The 17,199-nt window shown below is 42.3% G+C and overlaps 1 protein-coding gene across 2 annotated transcripts in view; it reads left to right on the forward strand.

Moving 5' to 3' along the window:
* Positions 1–8,227: 8,227 nt before the first annotated feature.
* LHFPL6 (LHFPL tetraspan subfamily member 6) overlaps positions 8,228–17,199 on the forward strand; it is a 205,517-nt gene continuing 196,545 nt past the window's right edge. Inside the window, exons 1-2 of one of the 2 annotated variants that reach the window (XM_075061615.1) lie at positions 8,228–8,628; positions 10,544–11,106. In XM_075061615.1, coding sequence (XP_074917716.1) covers positions 10,722–11,106 — 385 coding nt within the window. In that variant the 5' untranslated portion in view covers positions 8,228–8,628; positions 10,544–10,721. The remainder of the gene's footprint in view (positions 8,629–10,543; positions 11,107–17,199) is intronic. The other variant, XM_032795160.2, reaches the window with a different exon arrangement.

Consider the following 17,199-nt stretch of genomic DNA (forward strand, 5'->3'; position numbering starts at 1 on the left):
GGATGGAGCAAAGAGCATCTGTCCCCCTCCTTCACTGCCCTGCCTCATTGCTGTGGAAAGCTGTAGGCAGGAAATATTGGAATTAAAATCCAGTTATGGATATTTCCATATTCAAATCCACTCTGGTGTTTCCTTGCATTGATCATAACAAATAAAGCTGGATGTTGTGTTTCTGCAATGACATAAGGGAAAGCATTCATAGCTAGGTAAAATATTACCCCAGCAGTGCCAGTAGATACATGACACCATCACCCAAATGCATATCAGTTTGGGTAATAATATCATACACTTGCAAGTTACACAGGTTAGAACTGCCTAAAGGCTAATTTAACTTGTGCACCTGACTTCAAAACACCTTTCCAGTTTTTCATTCAAAAATCAATGGCACTGCCTACATCACAGCTGCTTTCTCATTTTTTTCTTCTTCACCATCTCCTTTTTTAACTTGTGCCTCCAAGTCTTCCCATCTCCTTCTTCCCATTCAAATCCACATATCAGAGAGAGACATCTCACTTTGTGTCAGGTAACCCATGCTGCTGAATAACAATATTTGCATACATTCTTCTTCTGTATGATGGGATTTAGGCACAATTCTTATTAGAGATAATGAGAATAATAATGTTACCCCTCCTTTTGACCTGAGTGGTTAGCCAAATTTGGAGTAGGTTGTTCCACTTAGGAGAAGAAATGGATGAAAGAGTCAGGTATTTCTGTGATGCAATCTTGTTTATTTACAAAGATTATATATAACATTTGGTTTCTTCCTGAAAACAGGAAGAATCAAACAGCAGGGAGACAGTTCCTTTGCTCACTGATCCAAACATACCTTTCCAGCTAGCTATCTTAAATGCTTTCCCTTTCATTGCCTTTCCAGCCAGCTATCTTAATGAGGGGGGGGGGTAATCAAACCCAACAGCTCCAACGAGGTTTAACCCAATTCACAACAATATATATGAGTATCAGCACAACAGTATAAGACTATAGAGCTTGAGTCTGATATGTTGAAGCTAATGGTTGTTGACTTCAATGAAGTAGGTCCATAGAACTCAGTCCTGAAAAATGCTGAGCTGTTTGGTCCCAATCCAGTAAAGCATGTGAACTCAACTGGACTACTCACACGCTTAAAGTTAAGTGTGTGCTTTAGTGTTTTGCTGGATGAGAGCCAGAGTGCTCAGCACTTTACAGAACTGAGGCTGCAATCTATTTATTACCCACTAAAGTTACACAAAAGTGTTCATAGCTTGATGTTCCCGTGTAAGTTACATTTGAAGCAATGGTTAAAGGTGATTGAAGCAGAATGGGGAGCTCTCACAGCACCAACCAAAGAGGAGTGAAAGGATTCAGAGAACACTGCTTACCCAAGCTAGAGAGAAAAGAGGAAGCAGAGGGGCTCAGCTTCCCACCCCCATTCCCCTACGTAAACTCCAGATTTGAAATGCACATGGGATGCATACATTATTCATGACATGTCTTCCGAATATAAAGATGCCAATGGAGTTTTCTCTCTTCAAACAAACAAGCAAACAAAAATGGTTTAGCCAATATCAAACTTATTTTAAAGGTCATAAGTGGATATTTTGAAAAGAAAGCCCTCAGGTTCAATGGATAATTTTCCTTGAAAATAATAAACTGCAAATTAAATGGCAAAAAGCAATTAATTACTGAAGTGATAATATCCTTCTAAAGGTTAAGAGGTAATTTAAACTAAGTACCTACAAGCACATTAACTGAGTTACTATCTTTCCCCTTATAAATGATAACATTAATGATCTCATTAGTTAGCTTTTTCATTGGGAAAGAAAAATACTGAAAAATGCATATATACAGGAGAAGCAAAATACATGCTTATGTGATTTTGCTGCATCATAGTGTGTAGTGAAAACTATTTTAATGATATACAATCAAACGTCCTTTAAAAAGCACAGAACTTTAAGTACAAATGGAAACGAATGTATTGAAATGCCATTTGGAGAATGATTAAAATTTACAAGGACAATGTTGGCCAACCCCAAATGTCACTGCAGACACTCAGTGACTCCATGCATAAACTGTATAACAAGAACTAACCATTGTGTTTATGTAATAATCCATAATCATTATTATTACTGAGACAGTGATAAAGTGCTCTTCATCTAAAAACTTTTCAAAGGGCATTACAAACTAGGAGCTTTGTGCTCCCCTATGTGAAACTAACCCATATAAGGCAGTAACTTACAGTTTCCACATCAAGAAATGGGAACTATTTGAGTTTCAAATCACAGTTACCTGGTTTTTTTTCCACTCGGGATGGGGCCATGGAAGATTTCAGGGGTTCCAATTTCATAGATTTTGTGAGATGCATGCAGATCTCAGGGCACAGGTGGGCAAACTAACTATGGCCTGGGGGCCACATCCAGCCCTCCAGATATTTTAATCCGGCTCTCAAGCTCCCGCCAGGAAGTGGGGTCCAGGGCTGCCCCAAGCTCTGCCATTGCAGCTCCCATTGGTCGAGAACCGCAAACAATGGGCACTGCAGGTGTGGCACCTGTGGACAGGGCAGCATGCAGAGCCACCTGGCCGCACCTCCATGTAGGAGCCAGAGGGGGGGACATGCTGCTGTTTCTGGGAGCTGCTTGAGGTAAGCGCTGCCTGGAGCCTGCTCCCCTGACCTCTTCCCATGACCCAACCCCCTGCCCCAGCCCTGATCCCCAAACCCCTTATCATCAGCCCTACCCCAGAGCCCGCACCCCCAAGGTGGAACCCTCCCACCCTCCAACCCCCAATTTCATGAGTATTCATGGCCTGCCATGCAATTTCCATACCCAGATGTGGCCCTTATGCCAAAAAATTTGCCCACCCCTGTGTCACGGGCTTTAGTGAAGGCAAGAAGCTTGCCTTGTTAACGGAACCATCCTTTGTCCCCATCAAGAGGATTTTCATGTTTCCTTTTTTAAAATGGCACTTTCTAGCCAGTTCCTTGAAGATGGCCTTGAAAATGTGAACCAAGATGATCCAGTGCAAATGATCACTACGACTCCAGGGAACATGCAGCTAGGCTTCACTGCAGCAAGAGGCTGTGGGAGAGGAAACCTAAAGATTCCATCTACCCCATCTTTCACACATGCACACACCCCTTTTATGCATAATAAGTCAATGAAATCTGGGGTATATCCCACACTATCAGCTCATTGACCCGCCTTCAAAATCTTTAGAAAAGCCCTCAACATGAGAATGGGATCAGGATTGTCAGTAATTGGTTATATTTTGTGTTATATTTAAAAAAAACCTGTATCACAGGCCCATCGAAAATATTAAGGCAAAATATTAACTTCTGAGTCTAAGACTGAGCGGGCTGCTGCTCATTCAAGGACTTGGCTGCATTTCTCCATTGCTGTAAAATCTAGGGTCTGACAAGGCATCTCCATGCCTGCAAAAAGATCGTTTTCCCTTTTACATAGCTGTCTCCCCTTTTGATAGATACATCATCCATTACCACAATTCTCCAGCATAGGGTCTGAGTTAATAGCATTAGTGAATGTCCAGTAGATGTCACTGTTCAGTAACACAAGTCATAACCACATGCTCTTGAGCAAAACACAGCCTCTCTCCTGTGCTTTGATAACCTGGGGAATAAGACACTTCGGGATACTTGGGAGCCAACCTTTGATCGAAGATTCTAAATTTTAAACAAAATATGGATTCCTTCATAAGGTATGTGATGTTTCATTCATTAAACTACCATATTTTTCTAGACATGGGCTCCCACAAAGCATATAAAAAAATCATTGCAAAAACTGAACTTTGTTATATCATTCAGTAGAATTTTTTTACACTGGCATCAATGCAGTATTGATGATTTAGATGCATGTTACTCTGGTGAACCTGAAACCTTGAATGAACAACCTAACTGTCCTGGGTTTGCTATAAGCAGAGAAATCAGAGAAACAGTAGAACAGTTTTTACAGAAAAATTGCTCCATTTCTAATCCAACCATTCCTGTTTTAAAAGAGAATTTTTAAATGCAATTGTTAACAATGGAAATCTTGCTGTTATGAGATTCTGGCCACAGTTTCAGATCTGACCTGGCAGCAAAACTATATGGGTGTACTTGGATCTAGCAATTCAAATTTGGCTTCCTACCTTGCCCTGGCTCTGAAATTTGTAGGGGTTTGGATTCAAGGGTCTGATTTTGTCCTATTGGTATATAATTGGTTGACTATATTAACAGCAATTTATATCAACCAACCAATATAGTTTAGGATAAACAGATTTGATGAACTACTAAAATAATTATCAACATTCTTTTTCTCTTAATAACTATAATCCGATGTCTTATATATTTATGTAATCTATGTACTTAGCTCTCGTTTTACAATTAAGGTGTGGTTTTATTTGAATAATATTGTATTATCTTTATCATGCCTTTAGTATATAACATCAAATCAATGGCTCTGTCTATACCATTCTGTTGAACCTAGTTTTAATTCAAGTACAGGCCTGGTCTAAAGATCCAGTTCTCTGAAGTGCTGAGCATATCCTCAAGGGGCTCAGAACCACACCATATCATGCTCTAACACGTGCTCAAGAGAAAACCAGATGAAGGTCTGCAAAGGAAAGACACTCCCGTATTTCTCTCAGTAGTTAAAAAGAGTGAACAGTTAGATACAGATTTGTTGGAGACTTCATTTTGCTCTAAATTCTTGAACATATACTTCCCAGTGCTACCTAATCTGACAGTGAAATGTCTTTTGTTGTATGCTTTGATTAGACAACTAATCTGTCATTGAGTCTGTGATGTTAGTCCTGGCTTGGGTTTATTTACTATAAAGAAAGCTACAATTACATAATTTTCTCTGTTGGTTCTGCTGTGCTGATTAGCACAAAATAGGCTTTAGCATGTCTCAGCCCTGCTGTTATGTATCATGAAAATCAGATACAGTATGGTGAGAACTATTCTCATCTTGTCCCTTCCCCTACCAATAAAGAATTGTTTCTTATAGAATACTCTTGAGTGTTTTGTCCAATCCTGCCTTTAACAACTCCAGCAATGGGGCTTTCATGTTGTGATTTGGCTATTCTTTACCTTACTGGTGTTCTTTTACTGGCCTTCTCAGCACAGGGGATATTTTCTCAAAATTCCAGACAAGCAGAACTGATTTTAAAACCAGCTGGAGCTTCAGTGTAGACAAGGCTCTGGAGACAAGAACTGTTGTTATAACTAGTTTAGTCAAATCCGCTTTGAGGAGGTCTCACTAAGTGAGTTATAAGAATGGTGCCCACTGCTGGAGACTTGTGTACCCAGTGCTTCGAGATACTTTTGAAACTGATTTGAATATTTTGATGAATTTCGCCTGTGTAGACAAGTGTGGCAGTCGTTCCAAAAATTGTGGAAGGAGCAGCAAATGTTGCCATTACAGTAGCATGTGTTGAAACATGAAAATGGAGCAAAAATTTGCATATTAACTTATCAAAAGTGATTTGTTTAAATTTAATTCAAGTCAAACCAAGACTCACTCTTCTGTAACAAAAAATGGATGGTGAAATATAGCACATTTCCTGCAAGAGAAAACGCTTGGTGCATGCCTAGCTTAGGGAAATTCAGAGACAGTAGGTAAGATGAAATGCATCAGGATGGATGCAAAATCCTGGTGATTGTGGAGTCTACATGAATGGAAGGTTGCATTGCAGCAGCTGCCTCATGTATACTTGGATATAAATGTGCCCCTCAGCTAGAACATAAAATGTAAATAGACTACATGCTGTTGAGACAGGAGTAGCATACTAAGCAAAGATTTAGGTACCTTGTTGTAAAGAAGACAATTTCAGAGAAACCACTCAATTTCTAATCCAGACACTCCTATTATAAAAGAGAATTTTAAAGTCCATCTAGGAACAATGGAAATCTTTCTGTTTCCACAGTGAAAGAGATAGACTACAAATGCCCTGCACTAATAAATAAATGTTTGTATACTTATCCCCTGAAAGCTCTTTTAGCTCCAGCAGTTTTAACTAAAAATTGCCTTATATATGTGAGTTTAAAAGTTTTCTATTGACATTCTAACATTTCTTATGCATGTCTAATTCCATCATAGACATAATTTAGACACATTTATCACTGCATTGCTCTTAGACCCAATCCTTGAGGTGAGTGGGAGTTTTGCCTGAGCAAGGAGTGCAGGATCAGGCCTTAAACAATAAGAATTTAATAATAATGCCCAATAATAATCATCTGCATTTACAGAAGCTTTCAGACAATAATCTCAAAGAATTTTGCAGATGTTAAGCCTCACATCTCCCCTATCGGAGTTGACCATCATCATCATTTTCTGGATAGGAAAAGCAAAGAACAGATAGATAAAAAACCTACATGTGTAAAGTGCTCACTGGACAGATGTCAGTTGTAGTGAAGATTCTCAATGCTTGTCAGGAAGTGCTCTATGCCTTGAAGGAATACATTCAAACTGAGCGGTGCAGTGTCACAAAGAAAGTCAGTGGCAGAGCCAGGGCTAGAACCAAAAGGCAGGATGGTCTTGCCCATAAGACATTGGACTGGGATTCTGCATTTCCAGATTTAACTCTTGGCTCTGCCACAGATGTCCTGGAAAAGGCATCTGATCTCTTTGTGCCTCAGTTCACTCTCTGTAAAATGAGAGTAACAACATTTCCTTTGCCTGTCTTGTCTCGTTAGCAAAGCACTTCAGCAGATGCTTAAATTTAGGCATGTGTCTGTGTTCTTCTGAAAACAAGGCCCACAGTTTAAGGCCAGAAGGAGCCTGTACATCATCTAGTCTGACCTCCTGTATATCAGACTGAAAACTCTTTGGGTCAGAGACAATTGCTGTGTATGTGCAGGTCCTAGGACAACAGAATCCTGCTCTTGGTCAAGGCCTCTTGGTACTACTGTAATACAAATAACACATTAAAAAAGTAATAGCCCTGATTTCCAGTATCTTGTTCTACCCACTAAACCAGACTTCCTCTATTTCTCCTTGAAAAAAAGTCCCTTAAGGAATGCACTTTTGAATTGTATGATGAAAGGCTATAATTTCTATACACATTAAAGCTTGCTTTTATCTCTCTTGAGAAATAAACAGGCTTGATACTACTCTGATTTTAAAACTTTGCTGTTTGTAAAAAGAGTCTTAAAAAAAAAAATCGCCAGCAAAGCAGGTCTGTGATCTAATTCTGAACATGGCATTTCTTTCATTTAACATCAATAATATTCATGATTAGTACTCAGATCCCAAGCCATGTTCCAGGATTGAAAAAAGAAATGCTAGGAGGGAAATTTTGCATTTCTGCTGCAGATGTGATTTAATCCTGGCATCAAAGTTTCTTGTCTGAAAAAACCTTACTCAAGCTAGGAAAAAAACAAATAAAGCAGGGAATGTTTCATTCTCAGTGGATTTTTTTTTAAGTTTGCAAGAAAACCTTTCCCACTAGAGACACTTTGGAAAAATGTTGCTGCCCACAGCCTTGGGCATGACCTATCCCAGCCATGTGGGGCTGCTGCAGCAACATTAGCTAAACTCCCATCCTGCCTCCTTTGGTGGCTCCCCATGCCCTGACCACATTTCTCCTCTCTGGAAAGGAGCTCCCAAACTGTCCTCCTGATCAAAATGCTGTAGCATCAGCGGCGCACACACACACACACACACACCCGCTCCCCACCACCACACCGCTGTCCTCAGGGGACTAGCCCATCTTCTTCCATTTAAGGATTGCAGCCTTCACCCGTCTCCGATCCTTTCCTCCCATCTGCAGCTGGCTTGTGCTCCTCCAGCTCTCCCTATCTGCCTCACTGTTGGGAACAAGCCTCCCCCCGGAAGAGACACAAGCCAAGTGATCCAGGCAGCAGCAGGCCCCACTGCAATGTAACTTTCTCCGCTATTCCTCAGCCCACGTATCCATCCCCTTCTCCCCCCACATCGCTCCCCCCAATCCCGCAGGGCCGGGGGGCGGGGCTCCCTTGACTGATGCTTTGACACCCACTCGCCTGTGCCGCCCCTCACCTCCAAGTCTCTCTGCTTCTCAGTCTCCAAGAATGTCCCGGCGAGCCCCGCAATTGCCGTGCCTGCAGCCGGGTCCCGCCCGTGAGCAGGAGGCGGTGGGAGGGGAAAGCAGCCGCGCGCCCTGCCTGCCCTGAAGCCCATTGCGTGGCAGCGCCAGCCGGCCGCCTCCCTGCGCCCACACAGCCCTCTGCCGGGAGCGCCTGGGCGCGGGGGGCAGGAGCAGGGGCCACGCGAGCCTCCCAGCCCCGCACCGCCCCTGCCTGCTTCCTCCAGCTCCGTCCGCCCTGCGCCGCTGCCAGGCTGGTTCCCCGCGCGTCTGGGAGCGGGAGGATCCGAGCGAGCCCTTGGCACAGCGGGTCAGTACCCGCCTCTCCCGGCCCGGCCCGTGGGCTGCTCCCCGCCCCGCTGCTGGCTGGCTGACTGGCTGGTGCCTTTCCAGCCCCGCGGAGCATTGCTGCGGCTGGGAGCAGCGCGGCTGGCTGAGCGCCTCCGCCGGGCTGGAAGTTGTGCCCGGCACCTTCTCATCTGACAGGGGCAACTTCCCCCGGCAGACAGCCAGGACCTGGCTCATCCCTGCCTCCAGATCGCCGGGGCTTCGCTGCGCTGCACAGTCACTCGCAGCTGCCACGTGAAGCAGGTAACAGGGGTTTTCTCAGTGCGGGAGCTCTGCTACAGTAACTCCTCCTGAAAAGTTTCGGGGGGCAGCGTGCGGGGGGAATGGGAGAGCGGTTCTACTCCCGGACCAGAAAGGGCTCCGGAGACTTTGTAGCTTCATGCAGGCTGGACGGGTTCAGATTTCAAGTTGACACTGACATAGTGGGTACATTGTTCCGCACACAAAACGTACAGTGCAATATAGGTTTGTTTGCTTGTTTTTTTTTTAAACTAGCAAGTCGGGCTGTGGATGAAAGCAGACCTTCTTAGGGCGAGATCCTGCTCCCGTTTAAGTCAATAGGAGCGTTGCTGTGCATTTCACAGGGAGTAGCATCTGGCACCTTACCACCAAAATCTCCATATTGTCCTTTACTTTAAAGCACGTGATCTTTCCTAATAATTGGGGGGCACGGGGGAATTGAAGCACCGTGATCTACCTGTATATTGTTAATTATCAACATCTAGCTAATGTGATGTGGACTGCATGAGCCACAAAGGTAAGGACAACCTCTGGTCCAAAGAGCTCCACCTAAAGAGACACAGAGGAGACAAGATACATTATACACCACTTTCTAGGTTTTCCTTCCATGTTTTTGATCTTTTGGAGGTCAGAGGTGATGTGAATACATACAGATGATGGGTACAAATAGATACAGACTCTTCTGCCACAAAATAAGCTTCATAGCAGAGGATTATTTTTCTTAAATAAATTAAAAAAGTAAACAAACTTTAATGTGGTGTGCATGGTTAATTTCATCTTAAGACCCTTTCCTACATTCCCTGCTGGTAAAAATGCAGTATTAATTGTATTGCCTGTACATGAAGTGAATTCACTTACTTGGCGTGTAGCCATGCATAAAAAAAAAGTAAATAGCTGTCAGAATTCATTTGGCAGCAAGGGTGAGAAATGATCACAACCATACAAATACTATTGGATTCAGACTTAATGATCCATTGTGGATTTAAAAAAATATTCCTCCAACTTTTGGAGAGTAGTGATTAGTTCTGTACTGTAATCGGAAGTGGGAGGATGCTACAGCGCTACATTAGAGATATATAATTGTCAGAGAAGGAGGCTGGGAGCCAGGCTGTGTTCCTCCGGTCCTGTGAGTGATCTTTAGCAAGCTGCTTGCAGGCAAAATTTAAATGTGGCTGCTGCTTTTAAGCAGCACAGAGTTTTGGATACTCAGCTTGGGATAGTTTAGTACTAATACGCCTGCAACTGCCATTGACTTTAGCTGGAATTGTGGATGCTTAGCATCTCTGTAAATCAGGCACAAGGTGTCTCCTTTTGGGCACCTGAACACTGATGCACCAAAAATCCCTGTCTATTTTTGATAAAATTTTAACCTCTAGATGTCTCATCTTACTCATCTGTGAATTAGGTGCTTTAACACTACTTATGTAATGTCCCAAGGGCCTCAATCCTGCAAAGACTTATTCAGATACTTGACTTTACTATGAGTTGTCCCATTGAATGCATAAAGTTAAGCATGTGTGTAAATCTTTTCAGGATCAGGGCCTCAAATGTTAAGGATTAAATAGATGTTTTCCTTTCCCCTATGTGAAAGACCAACACAAACAACAGAGAAAAATGACTAACTTACTACATGGAGGCGGGGGGACTGAAACTGGCTCTACAGTCCTGGCAAATGAACATAGTAAAGAAAATGGAATATTTATTCTCTAATCTCTGTCAGTTGTGGCAATTCTAGGTGCTATTCGTAATAATAGTAGGGAAACCATTTTGAGGTAGAAGTGTGATTTATGTGAACAGTGTCTCATTGCTTTGAAATTCTTGGAAGGAATGCACTACAGAGAGTGGAACTGATTATTATTTATTTTATTACTTTAATATTATTGAATTTTTATTTTCCTCCTTGTTATTATTTAACCAGGGACCTTCATCTTCATGACGGAAAAGAGCATCATGGCCTTTAGGATTCAAGATTTTACTAGGCTGAAGATTGACCGGGACTGAAAGATTCTGGGTTACCCATAAATCTTCCCAAACTAACACAGACAGACACAGTCCCTCTCTCCTCATTGCTCCATTATTGGTTGTGAGTAAAAAAGATGGCATCCAGCCTTACTTGCACTGGGATGATCTGGGCACTTCTCTCCTTCCTCTGCGCTGCTGCCTCCTGCATAGGATTCTTTATGCCCTACTGGCTGTTGGGGTCTCAGCTGGAGAAGTCAGTGTCCTTTGGCACTTTCCGGAGGTGTTCCTATCCAGTGCTTGATGAGAGCCGTCAGACTACAGTGATGGTAGAGCAGTGTGGCCGCTACGCATCCTTCCAGGCCATCCCAAGTGCTGAGTGGAGGATCTGCACTGTGGTGACGGGGCTGGGCTGCGGCCTCCTCCTTTTGGTGGCGCTGACTGCACTCATGGGCTGCTGTGTGTCTGAGCTCATCTCCAGAACTGTGGGCAGGGTAGCAGGAGGCATCCAGTTCCTGGGAGGTAAGTCACAAGCTTTTGATTCCTGAACTGTGCTTGTACAATGACTGCATTATTTTCTCTATTCTTATGATAGCACCTCTGCAGGTTGCAGTTAATCTTGTTTATTCTTCTCATATACTGAAGTTCCTGCCAGGCTGACATTTAACTTTCAGAATAGTATGCTGCATTAAATCACTTAAAACTATTATTAGGTTGTAAGAATACAATTCAATTTTAAGCTCCTCGGGGAAGGGATTGTCTTTTTTGCTTTGTGTTTTCACAATATTGTTGACTTCAGTAGGGCGCTGCAAGGGGGTATGGGTTTACCCACTTGAATCCAACTGCAGGGTCAAACCCCAGATTCCAACTGGAGAATATTTATTACAGAATAGAGGATCCAAAGCCAGAAAGAATACAGCTTGACTCTCAGGTCCTAGGTGGAGTCTGCAGTAGTGACTAAGGGGAATTTTTTTTCTTATAGATTGAGATCAAATTTGACCTCAAAGTTCCTGAGATATTAAACTTGGAACCCTACAATGCTATGCTTATAGAGTCATTTTTCGGAGTAAATCCTCACGGTATTGTTGTAAGTGGTGCTGGAATATTGCATATGTTCCAGCAACACTTTCCTCTTGAATAACCGTTCAAATGAATGAGATTTTAGGCTGTACTATTTACAGTGAGGTTATATATTTCAATGGCATTCAACTCAGAAACCATCAAAGCTGCTATGTTTCACATGTCCTGTGATAGCCATTTCTAGGAGTGCAGATTCAGAAAGCATAGTCGCGTGCTTCATTTGGACTTGTAATTCCCTCCCCTCCAAATAGGGCTCACACAGTATTGAAATGGAAATACATTTTTAAGTATTTTACTGCAAACAAGACTGAACTACACAGTTTAAAGTTGAAAAAAATCAGGGGAAAGGAAAGGAAGACTATCGGGGCCAGATCCTCAGCTAATGTAAGTTGTAGCTCCATTAAGGAGCTCATTTACATCATCTGAGAATCTGACCCAAAGCTTTGAAGTAATTTCTACACTCAGAAATAAACTGACACTGTTACTTCAGCCTTCTGTCTGCTGTGTGACCTGTAGGCATTTCTGTATTTAATATGGCTCACAATCTGGAAGAAAATAGCAACGCCTTGAGAGAGAATTGTGACAGTAACTCACAGTTCCAAAAGCCCACTTCATCATGATATTCCACCCTGTGCCCTGCCTGCAGGCAGAGGGATGGAGAGATATTTGATTAAATAATATGTGTGATCCCACTCAGACTGGTTATTTTCACTTCCACCCACCACAAAGGCTTCACTCCTTGCTTTTTAGCCACCATTTTCTGTTTTCAATTTGTCTCTGATCAGATTATTTTAATTTTAGTTGATCCAGTTTTGGGGCAGCACTCCCCCTTTCTGCAGGCTTGCTAGCTAGGCTACTCCTGTGTCTGATTACAATCCATGCTAGTGAAATATGACAACCTCCACAGTCAATATTGAGGAAAGGGGAACAGAAAGAGTAGAAAACTCACAAATCTTTGTGGCTTTGTCTTGTGCTGTAAGTATGCCACCCCCCTCTGACCGCCGAGACTTGGAATCAAATGTGATGAGGAAAGAGGCATCCTTAAGGTTACAGTGCAAGCCAATGGAGTTTTCCAGCATAGACTGCAAAACAATTTTCCAAGGAGGGGTGGACATGAGTGTTCAGAGTTTATTTTCAGTAGGTGCAATCCAAAAGAACAGTTAACTTGTGAAAATCACAGACAACTTTACTTACAGTTCAGAAATTATTTACACAGCATGTGTAATTTCCCCCTCTACTGGGTTTTAGGATTATCTCTGATTTCATGCAGCAGTACTGTAAAATGCGCAAGAAATGAACTAATTGAGAAACCATCACTTCTGAAGGTGCATAAAAAGCAACTTAAGACCTTAGAGATGGGGGATGGTGTGGTGGGTCAGTAACTTGGACAAGTTAAAGGGACACTGTCAAAGTAAAGAACAGGGCTCAGATCCTTAGCTGGTGTAAATCAGCATAGCTCCATGGTCCTTACGCCAGCTGAAGATTTATCCCAATTTCCTCCCCAAAAACTTTGCTATTACTCTATGTATGTTACTAATCAAAACATAGATTATTGAAAGGCAAAGTATGTTAACTATCTAATGTCTTTTTATGCTGTTTGTTTATCTTTTAGTCTTTCACTCACATTGGCAGTGATTCTAGGTCAGTCAGTTTCACCTTCTATTTATAGATGCTTTCACCTTCTGATTCTCTTGCATCAGCAGGCTTGTTGTGCCTGCTGCCAACAACTCAGGGGGAATGTTTGAATGTAAAAGAATATTAACTGACATTAAACACAAACATAAAAACATGATAGATTTTCTAGCTTATGGGTTTTGATGGGTACTACAGTTATGGGCACTAAGTGTTTTAAAAGGCACTAACTTGGGTGAATAAACTAACTGGCCAAATGCCTTGTAGTAAGAGACATAAGGGCAGGTGAGAACACGATACAGTTTGGATACAGCGATTGGGGGCAGGCCAATACTGACATATTGATCTGATTGTCCTGCTCTGGTGTCAGAGGCTTTTTATTCTGCTATTGAGATGATATGGGTGGGCACTAGCAGACACAGGGCCTGATTCTCCTCTCACCTGAGTGCAAATCAGGAGCAACTCCAGGGAGGTCAGTGGAGTAACCCCTATGTAAAACCAGTTATGCCTGCCCTAGTGAAATGGTGCTAAGGTTTTACAGCTGGGGTTTCACAGAGTTGTTGCTGTATGTGGCAGCCAAGAGTCACTAACCAAGAGTTAGTTACTCATGGGTGCTTACCGTAAACCAACTCCTCTCCTAAAAAATGAATGGTAGAACCTGCATGAAACTGCAAATCCCCACAGACTAGGAACAGCAGTTTAGAAATTGGTTTGTCTGGCATTTAAGAGGCTCGTTTACTGTTTCAGAGGATCCCGAGAGTGGGTCTGTATATATTTTAAAACAAAACTAGAATACTATGCTCTGGGGTTCTTAAACTTTTTCAGTCTTAGCACAGAGATTGCCTTGTGGACTCTTCCTTGCCATTCTCAATCACACAAGCCACTTCCCATCCTGTTTGTGATTCCGATATCACTGCAGCAATTACAGCAATTGATTACATGGAAAAGTAACATTAGGAAAGTGTTTAATGTATATTTAGTTTCTTCTTATGCAGTTAGCAGCCAGAAACAAAAGGAGCCAGCACCATTTGGCCAGCCAGCTCTCTGTGGACCATCAGTTTGAGAACTGCTACTGCTGTAGCTGACACTTTACAAGCACTTTTGCTGTATTGCTTCTGAGTACTGATAACCAATGTGAAAGTTATACTGTCTATAACCTCTTGAGGGCACAGTTATGTAGATGCATACAGTCTTCATTGAGAGTAGTAAGTGCAATGTATCTAGCTGGTTTACTCTGAATGTTTGGAAGATTGAGATATATATCACGTACCTCTGATAGACTGTATTGAAAGGTATGTCTTGAAAAATAACTATAACAAAAACTAAAGTGTAACAAATCTACAGCAAACTGGACTCTAATTATCGATCCTCTTTTCATTGCAATTTGGTTAGATATGACATACTAATGTGACAAGTGATTCCACTCTCTGAATGAAGAGCAATCAAATTAAAAGCATAATGAACTTAAAGTCTACCCAGTTTTATTACATGCAGTGTATCAAAAGATACCGTATTTCAAATACGATAAATTTAAAGAGCATGATGCTAACAAGGTGACTTAATAAAAAGGGTTGGCACACAAAAGAGAAGAACTGAAATCTGCACTTACTTAGGCAAAACTCCCTTTGACTCTTAAGTTGAGCCATATTCAGGAGTGAGTGAAATGATGACCCACCATCTTCGACACATCTCTGAATTAGACCCATTGGTCTTAATTCTGGGATGCATGTTGTCACAGATCCTAGTGAGCGCCCCTTTCTGGCTGTTCATTAGGAATGGCAAAGGGACTCCAAGCCTTTGAACTCTGAATTTTCAAAGGTGTTTCAAGCTCCATGAGCCTGAACGGAGTCCAGCCATTGCCCCAACCTTAGGCACACTCAGAGGGCCCTGACCTTCTATCTGGAACTCCCCCTCTGTGTGTTGGAACCTGCTGTCCAACCACTTACCCCTCCTGACTGACCCTTCAGACTCCCAGTACTTAAACACACCACTTTCCCAGAACCCAAGATCTGATGCTTCCGGTTTACAGTTTGACTCCCTCAGAGGCACACAGTATTTGTGAAGGTCTCTCTCTCTCAGTCACTCACTCTTACTCTGTTCAATGTATCAAACTTTATGCACTTTATATTTCATCATGTAAAGGACAGGAGAATACAGATCACACCAAACAATAAAACCTTCTGCACACAATGTTCCTCACTAGCTCATCCTTCCCTTGAGAAATCATCTGTATTCTCACAGGCAGGCAGAGTCTTCCACCCGGTTGTCTTCCTTGCCCCTGTAGCAGCATCCTGCATCTTAATGTTTGTAGTGCAAGATAGCTCTGTCTCCTCTCATTCCCCTTTGTCAGTCCCTTTATAGACTCCTGGTGAGGTCACCTACTTCTTTTGTTCTGCCTTCTGGTAATTTTCCATCACCCTCAACCCACCCTTCAGACAAGAGGAGAAAGTGTCTTCTCCCAGGCAGAGCAAACCTATTGTCCCAAGGGGTTTTACTTTGAACAGCTGATCACTGACTAGTGATCATTCACCATTGTCTCTGCCTGGAAGAGACATGACACAAGTCTGCTAACTCATGGGGGATCCATATATATATATATATATATATATATATATATATATATATAGGCTTTCCATGACATAGTAATTTCATAAAATCAAAATTCAGAAGTGGTCAGGCTGAACCCTCAGTTTGTTATGCATCTGAAAAGTGAGTTGCTTTTCTGTAGGTAAATCTGATATAACTGACTAGGTTGCACTGTCTTGATTCTCCAGTAGTTTTTTTTACACCACAATTCCGTAAGTTCCGACAGGAGTTCCTTTTAGAAGTGGGAGGAGCCAAATAAGCAGTCCTTGCAGACCTGCTCTTGCCCCTATTTCGCTCTCTTCATTCCCTTGTGTCTACACCAGCTGCTATGGTAACCCATGAACAGATGGCCCTTTTATTGTAGCTTGGGGAATTTGGAACATTTGACTATATGGGAAAACAGGCTCAAGCAGTTTCTAAGGTAAATTCTGAAAACATCTGCAGAACAAAAATAACCCTCAGGAAAAACCACTGTAAAGTTCCTCAAACCCTGTGCTAGGGCAATAGTCATGTATTAGCCTGCACAGACCCTTGCCTGCTCTTGACAAACATTGGCTGAATGCGGAGGACAGAGCTGGTTGGGAATTTTCCACCAGAATGATTGTCTGATTGAAAACACCCTTTATTCAAAATCAAAATTTTCCATGGGAATATTTCAATTTTGCAAAAAAAAAATTCAAATTTTCCATCAGCAAAATTGAAATGGTGACTCCCAGGCTGCCTTGCTGGAAGGCTCGTGTCAATTTCAATTTCTGCCTGCTGGGAAACAGTGAAATTGATAAGTGGCTTCCTGAAAAGAAGATGGCAAGCCAAAAAATTCCATTTCACTCGTCTCTAAGTGGAATTTTTCTGGAAATCCCTTTGTGCAATAAATTTTTGCATTTTTGACTTTTTGTCACAATCTGCAATTCCCCCCACCCCTTCAAAAAACCATGACAATTTTTCACAGGAAGGGATTTCCATATTATGGCCTGCTCTAGTTGGGAACCCTACAGACAATAATCACATAAGGTGTTTTGCCACTTTTTCCTCTCTTTCATTTTTCTGTCAGGTAGGAGTGACTTTCTCATGGGTTCGGGTGATTATCCATGTTACACAAAGACAAACTACATCTTTTACACACACACACACACACACACACACACACACACACACACACACACACACCATAAAAAGACGAAAGCATGGAAAGGAACATGTGCTTCCCCAGAAGACATAGGTGCCGAGTGCATGGGTGTTGCATTGGGTGCCCAGCACCCACCGGTGGCCTTGTGGATCAGCTCTTCCCCCTCCCTCTCAGTACCTCCCAACTGCCGC

The sequence above is a fragment of the Chelonoidis abingdonii genome, chromosome 1 (assembly GCF_003597395.2).
Source record: "Chelonoidis abingdonii isolate Lonesome George chromosome 1, CheloAbing_2.0, whole genome shotgun sequence".
NCBI classification, from domain to species: domain Eukaryota; kingdom Metazoa; phylum Chordata; order Testudines; family Testudinidae; genus Chelonoidis; species Chelonoidis abingdonii.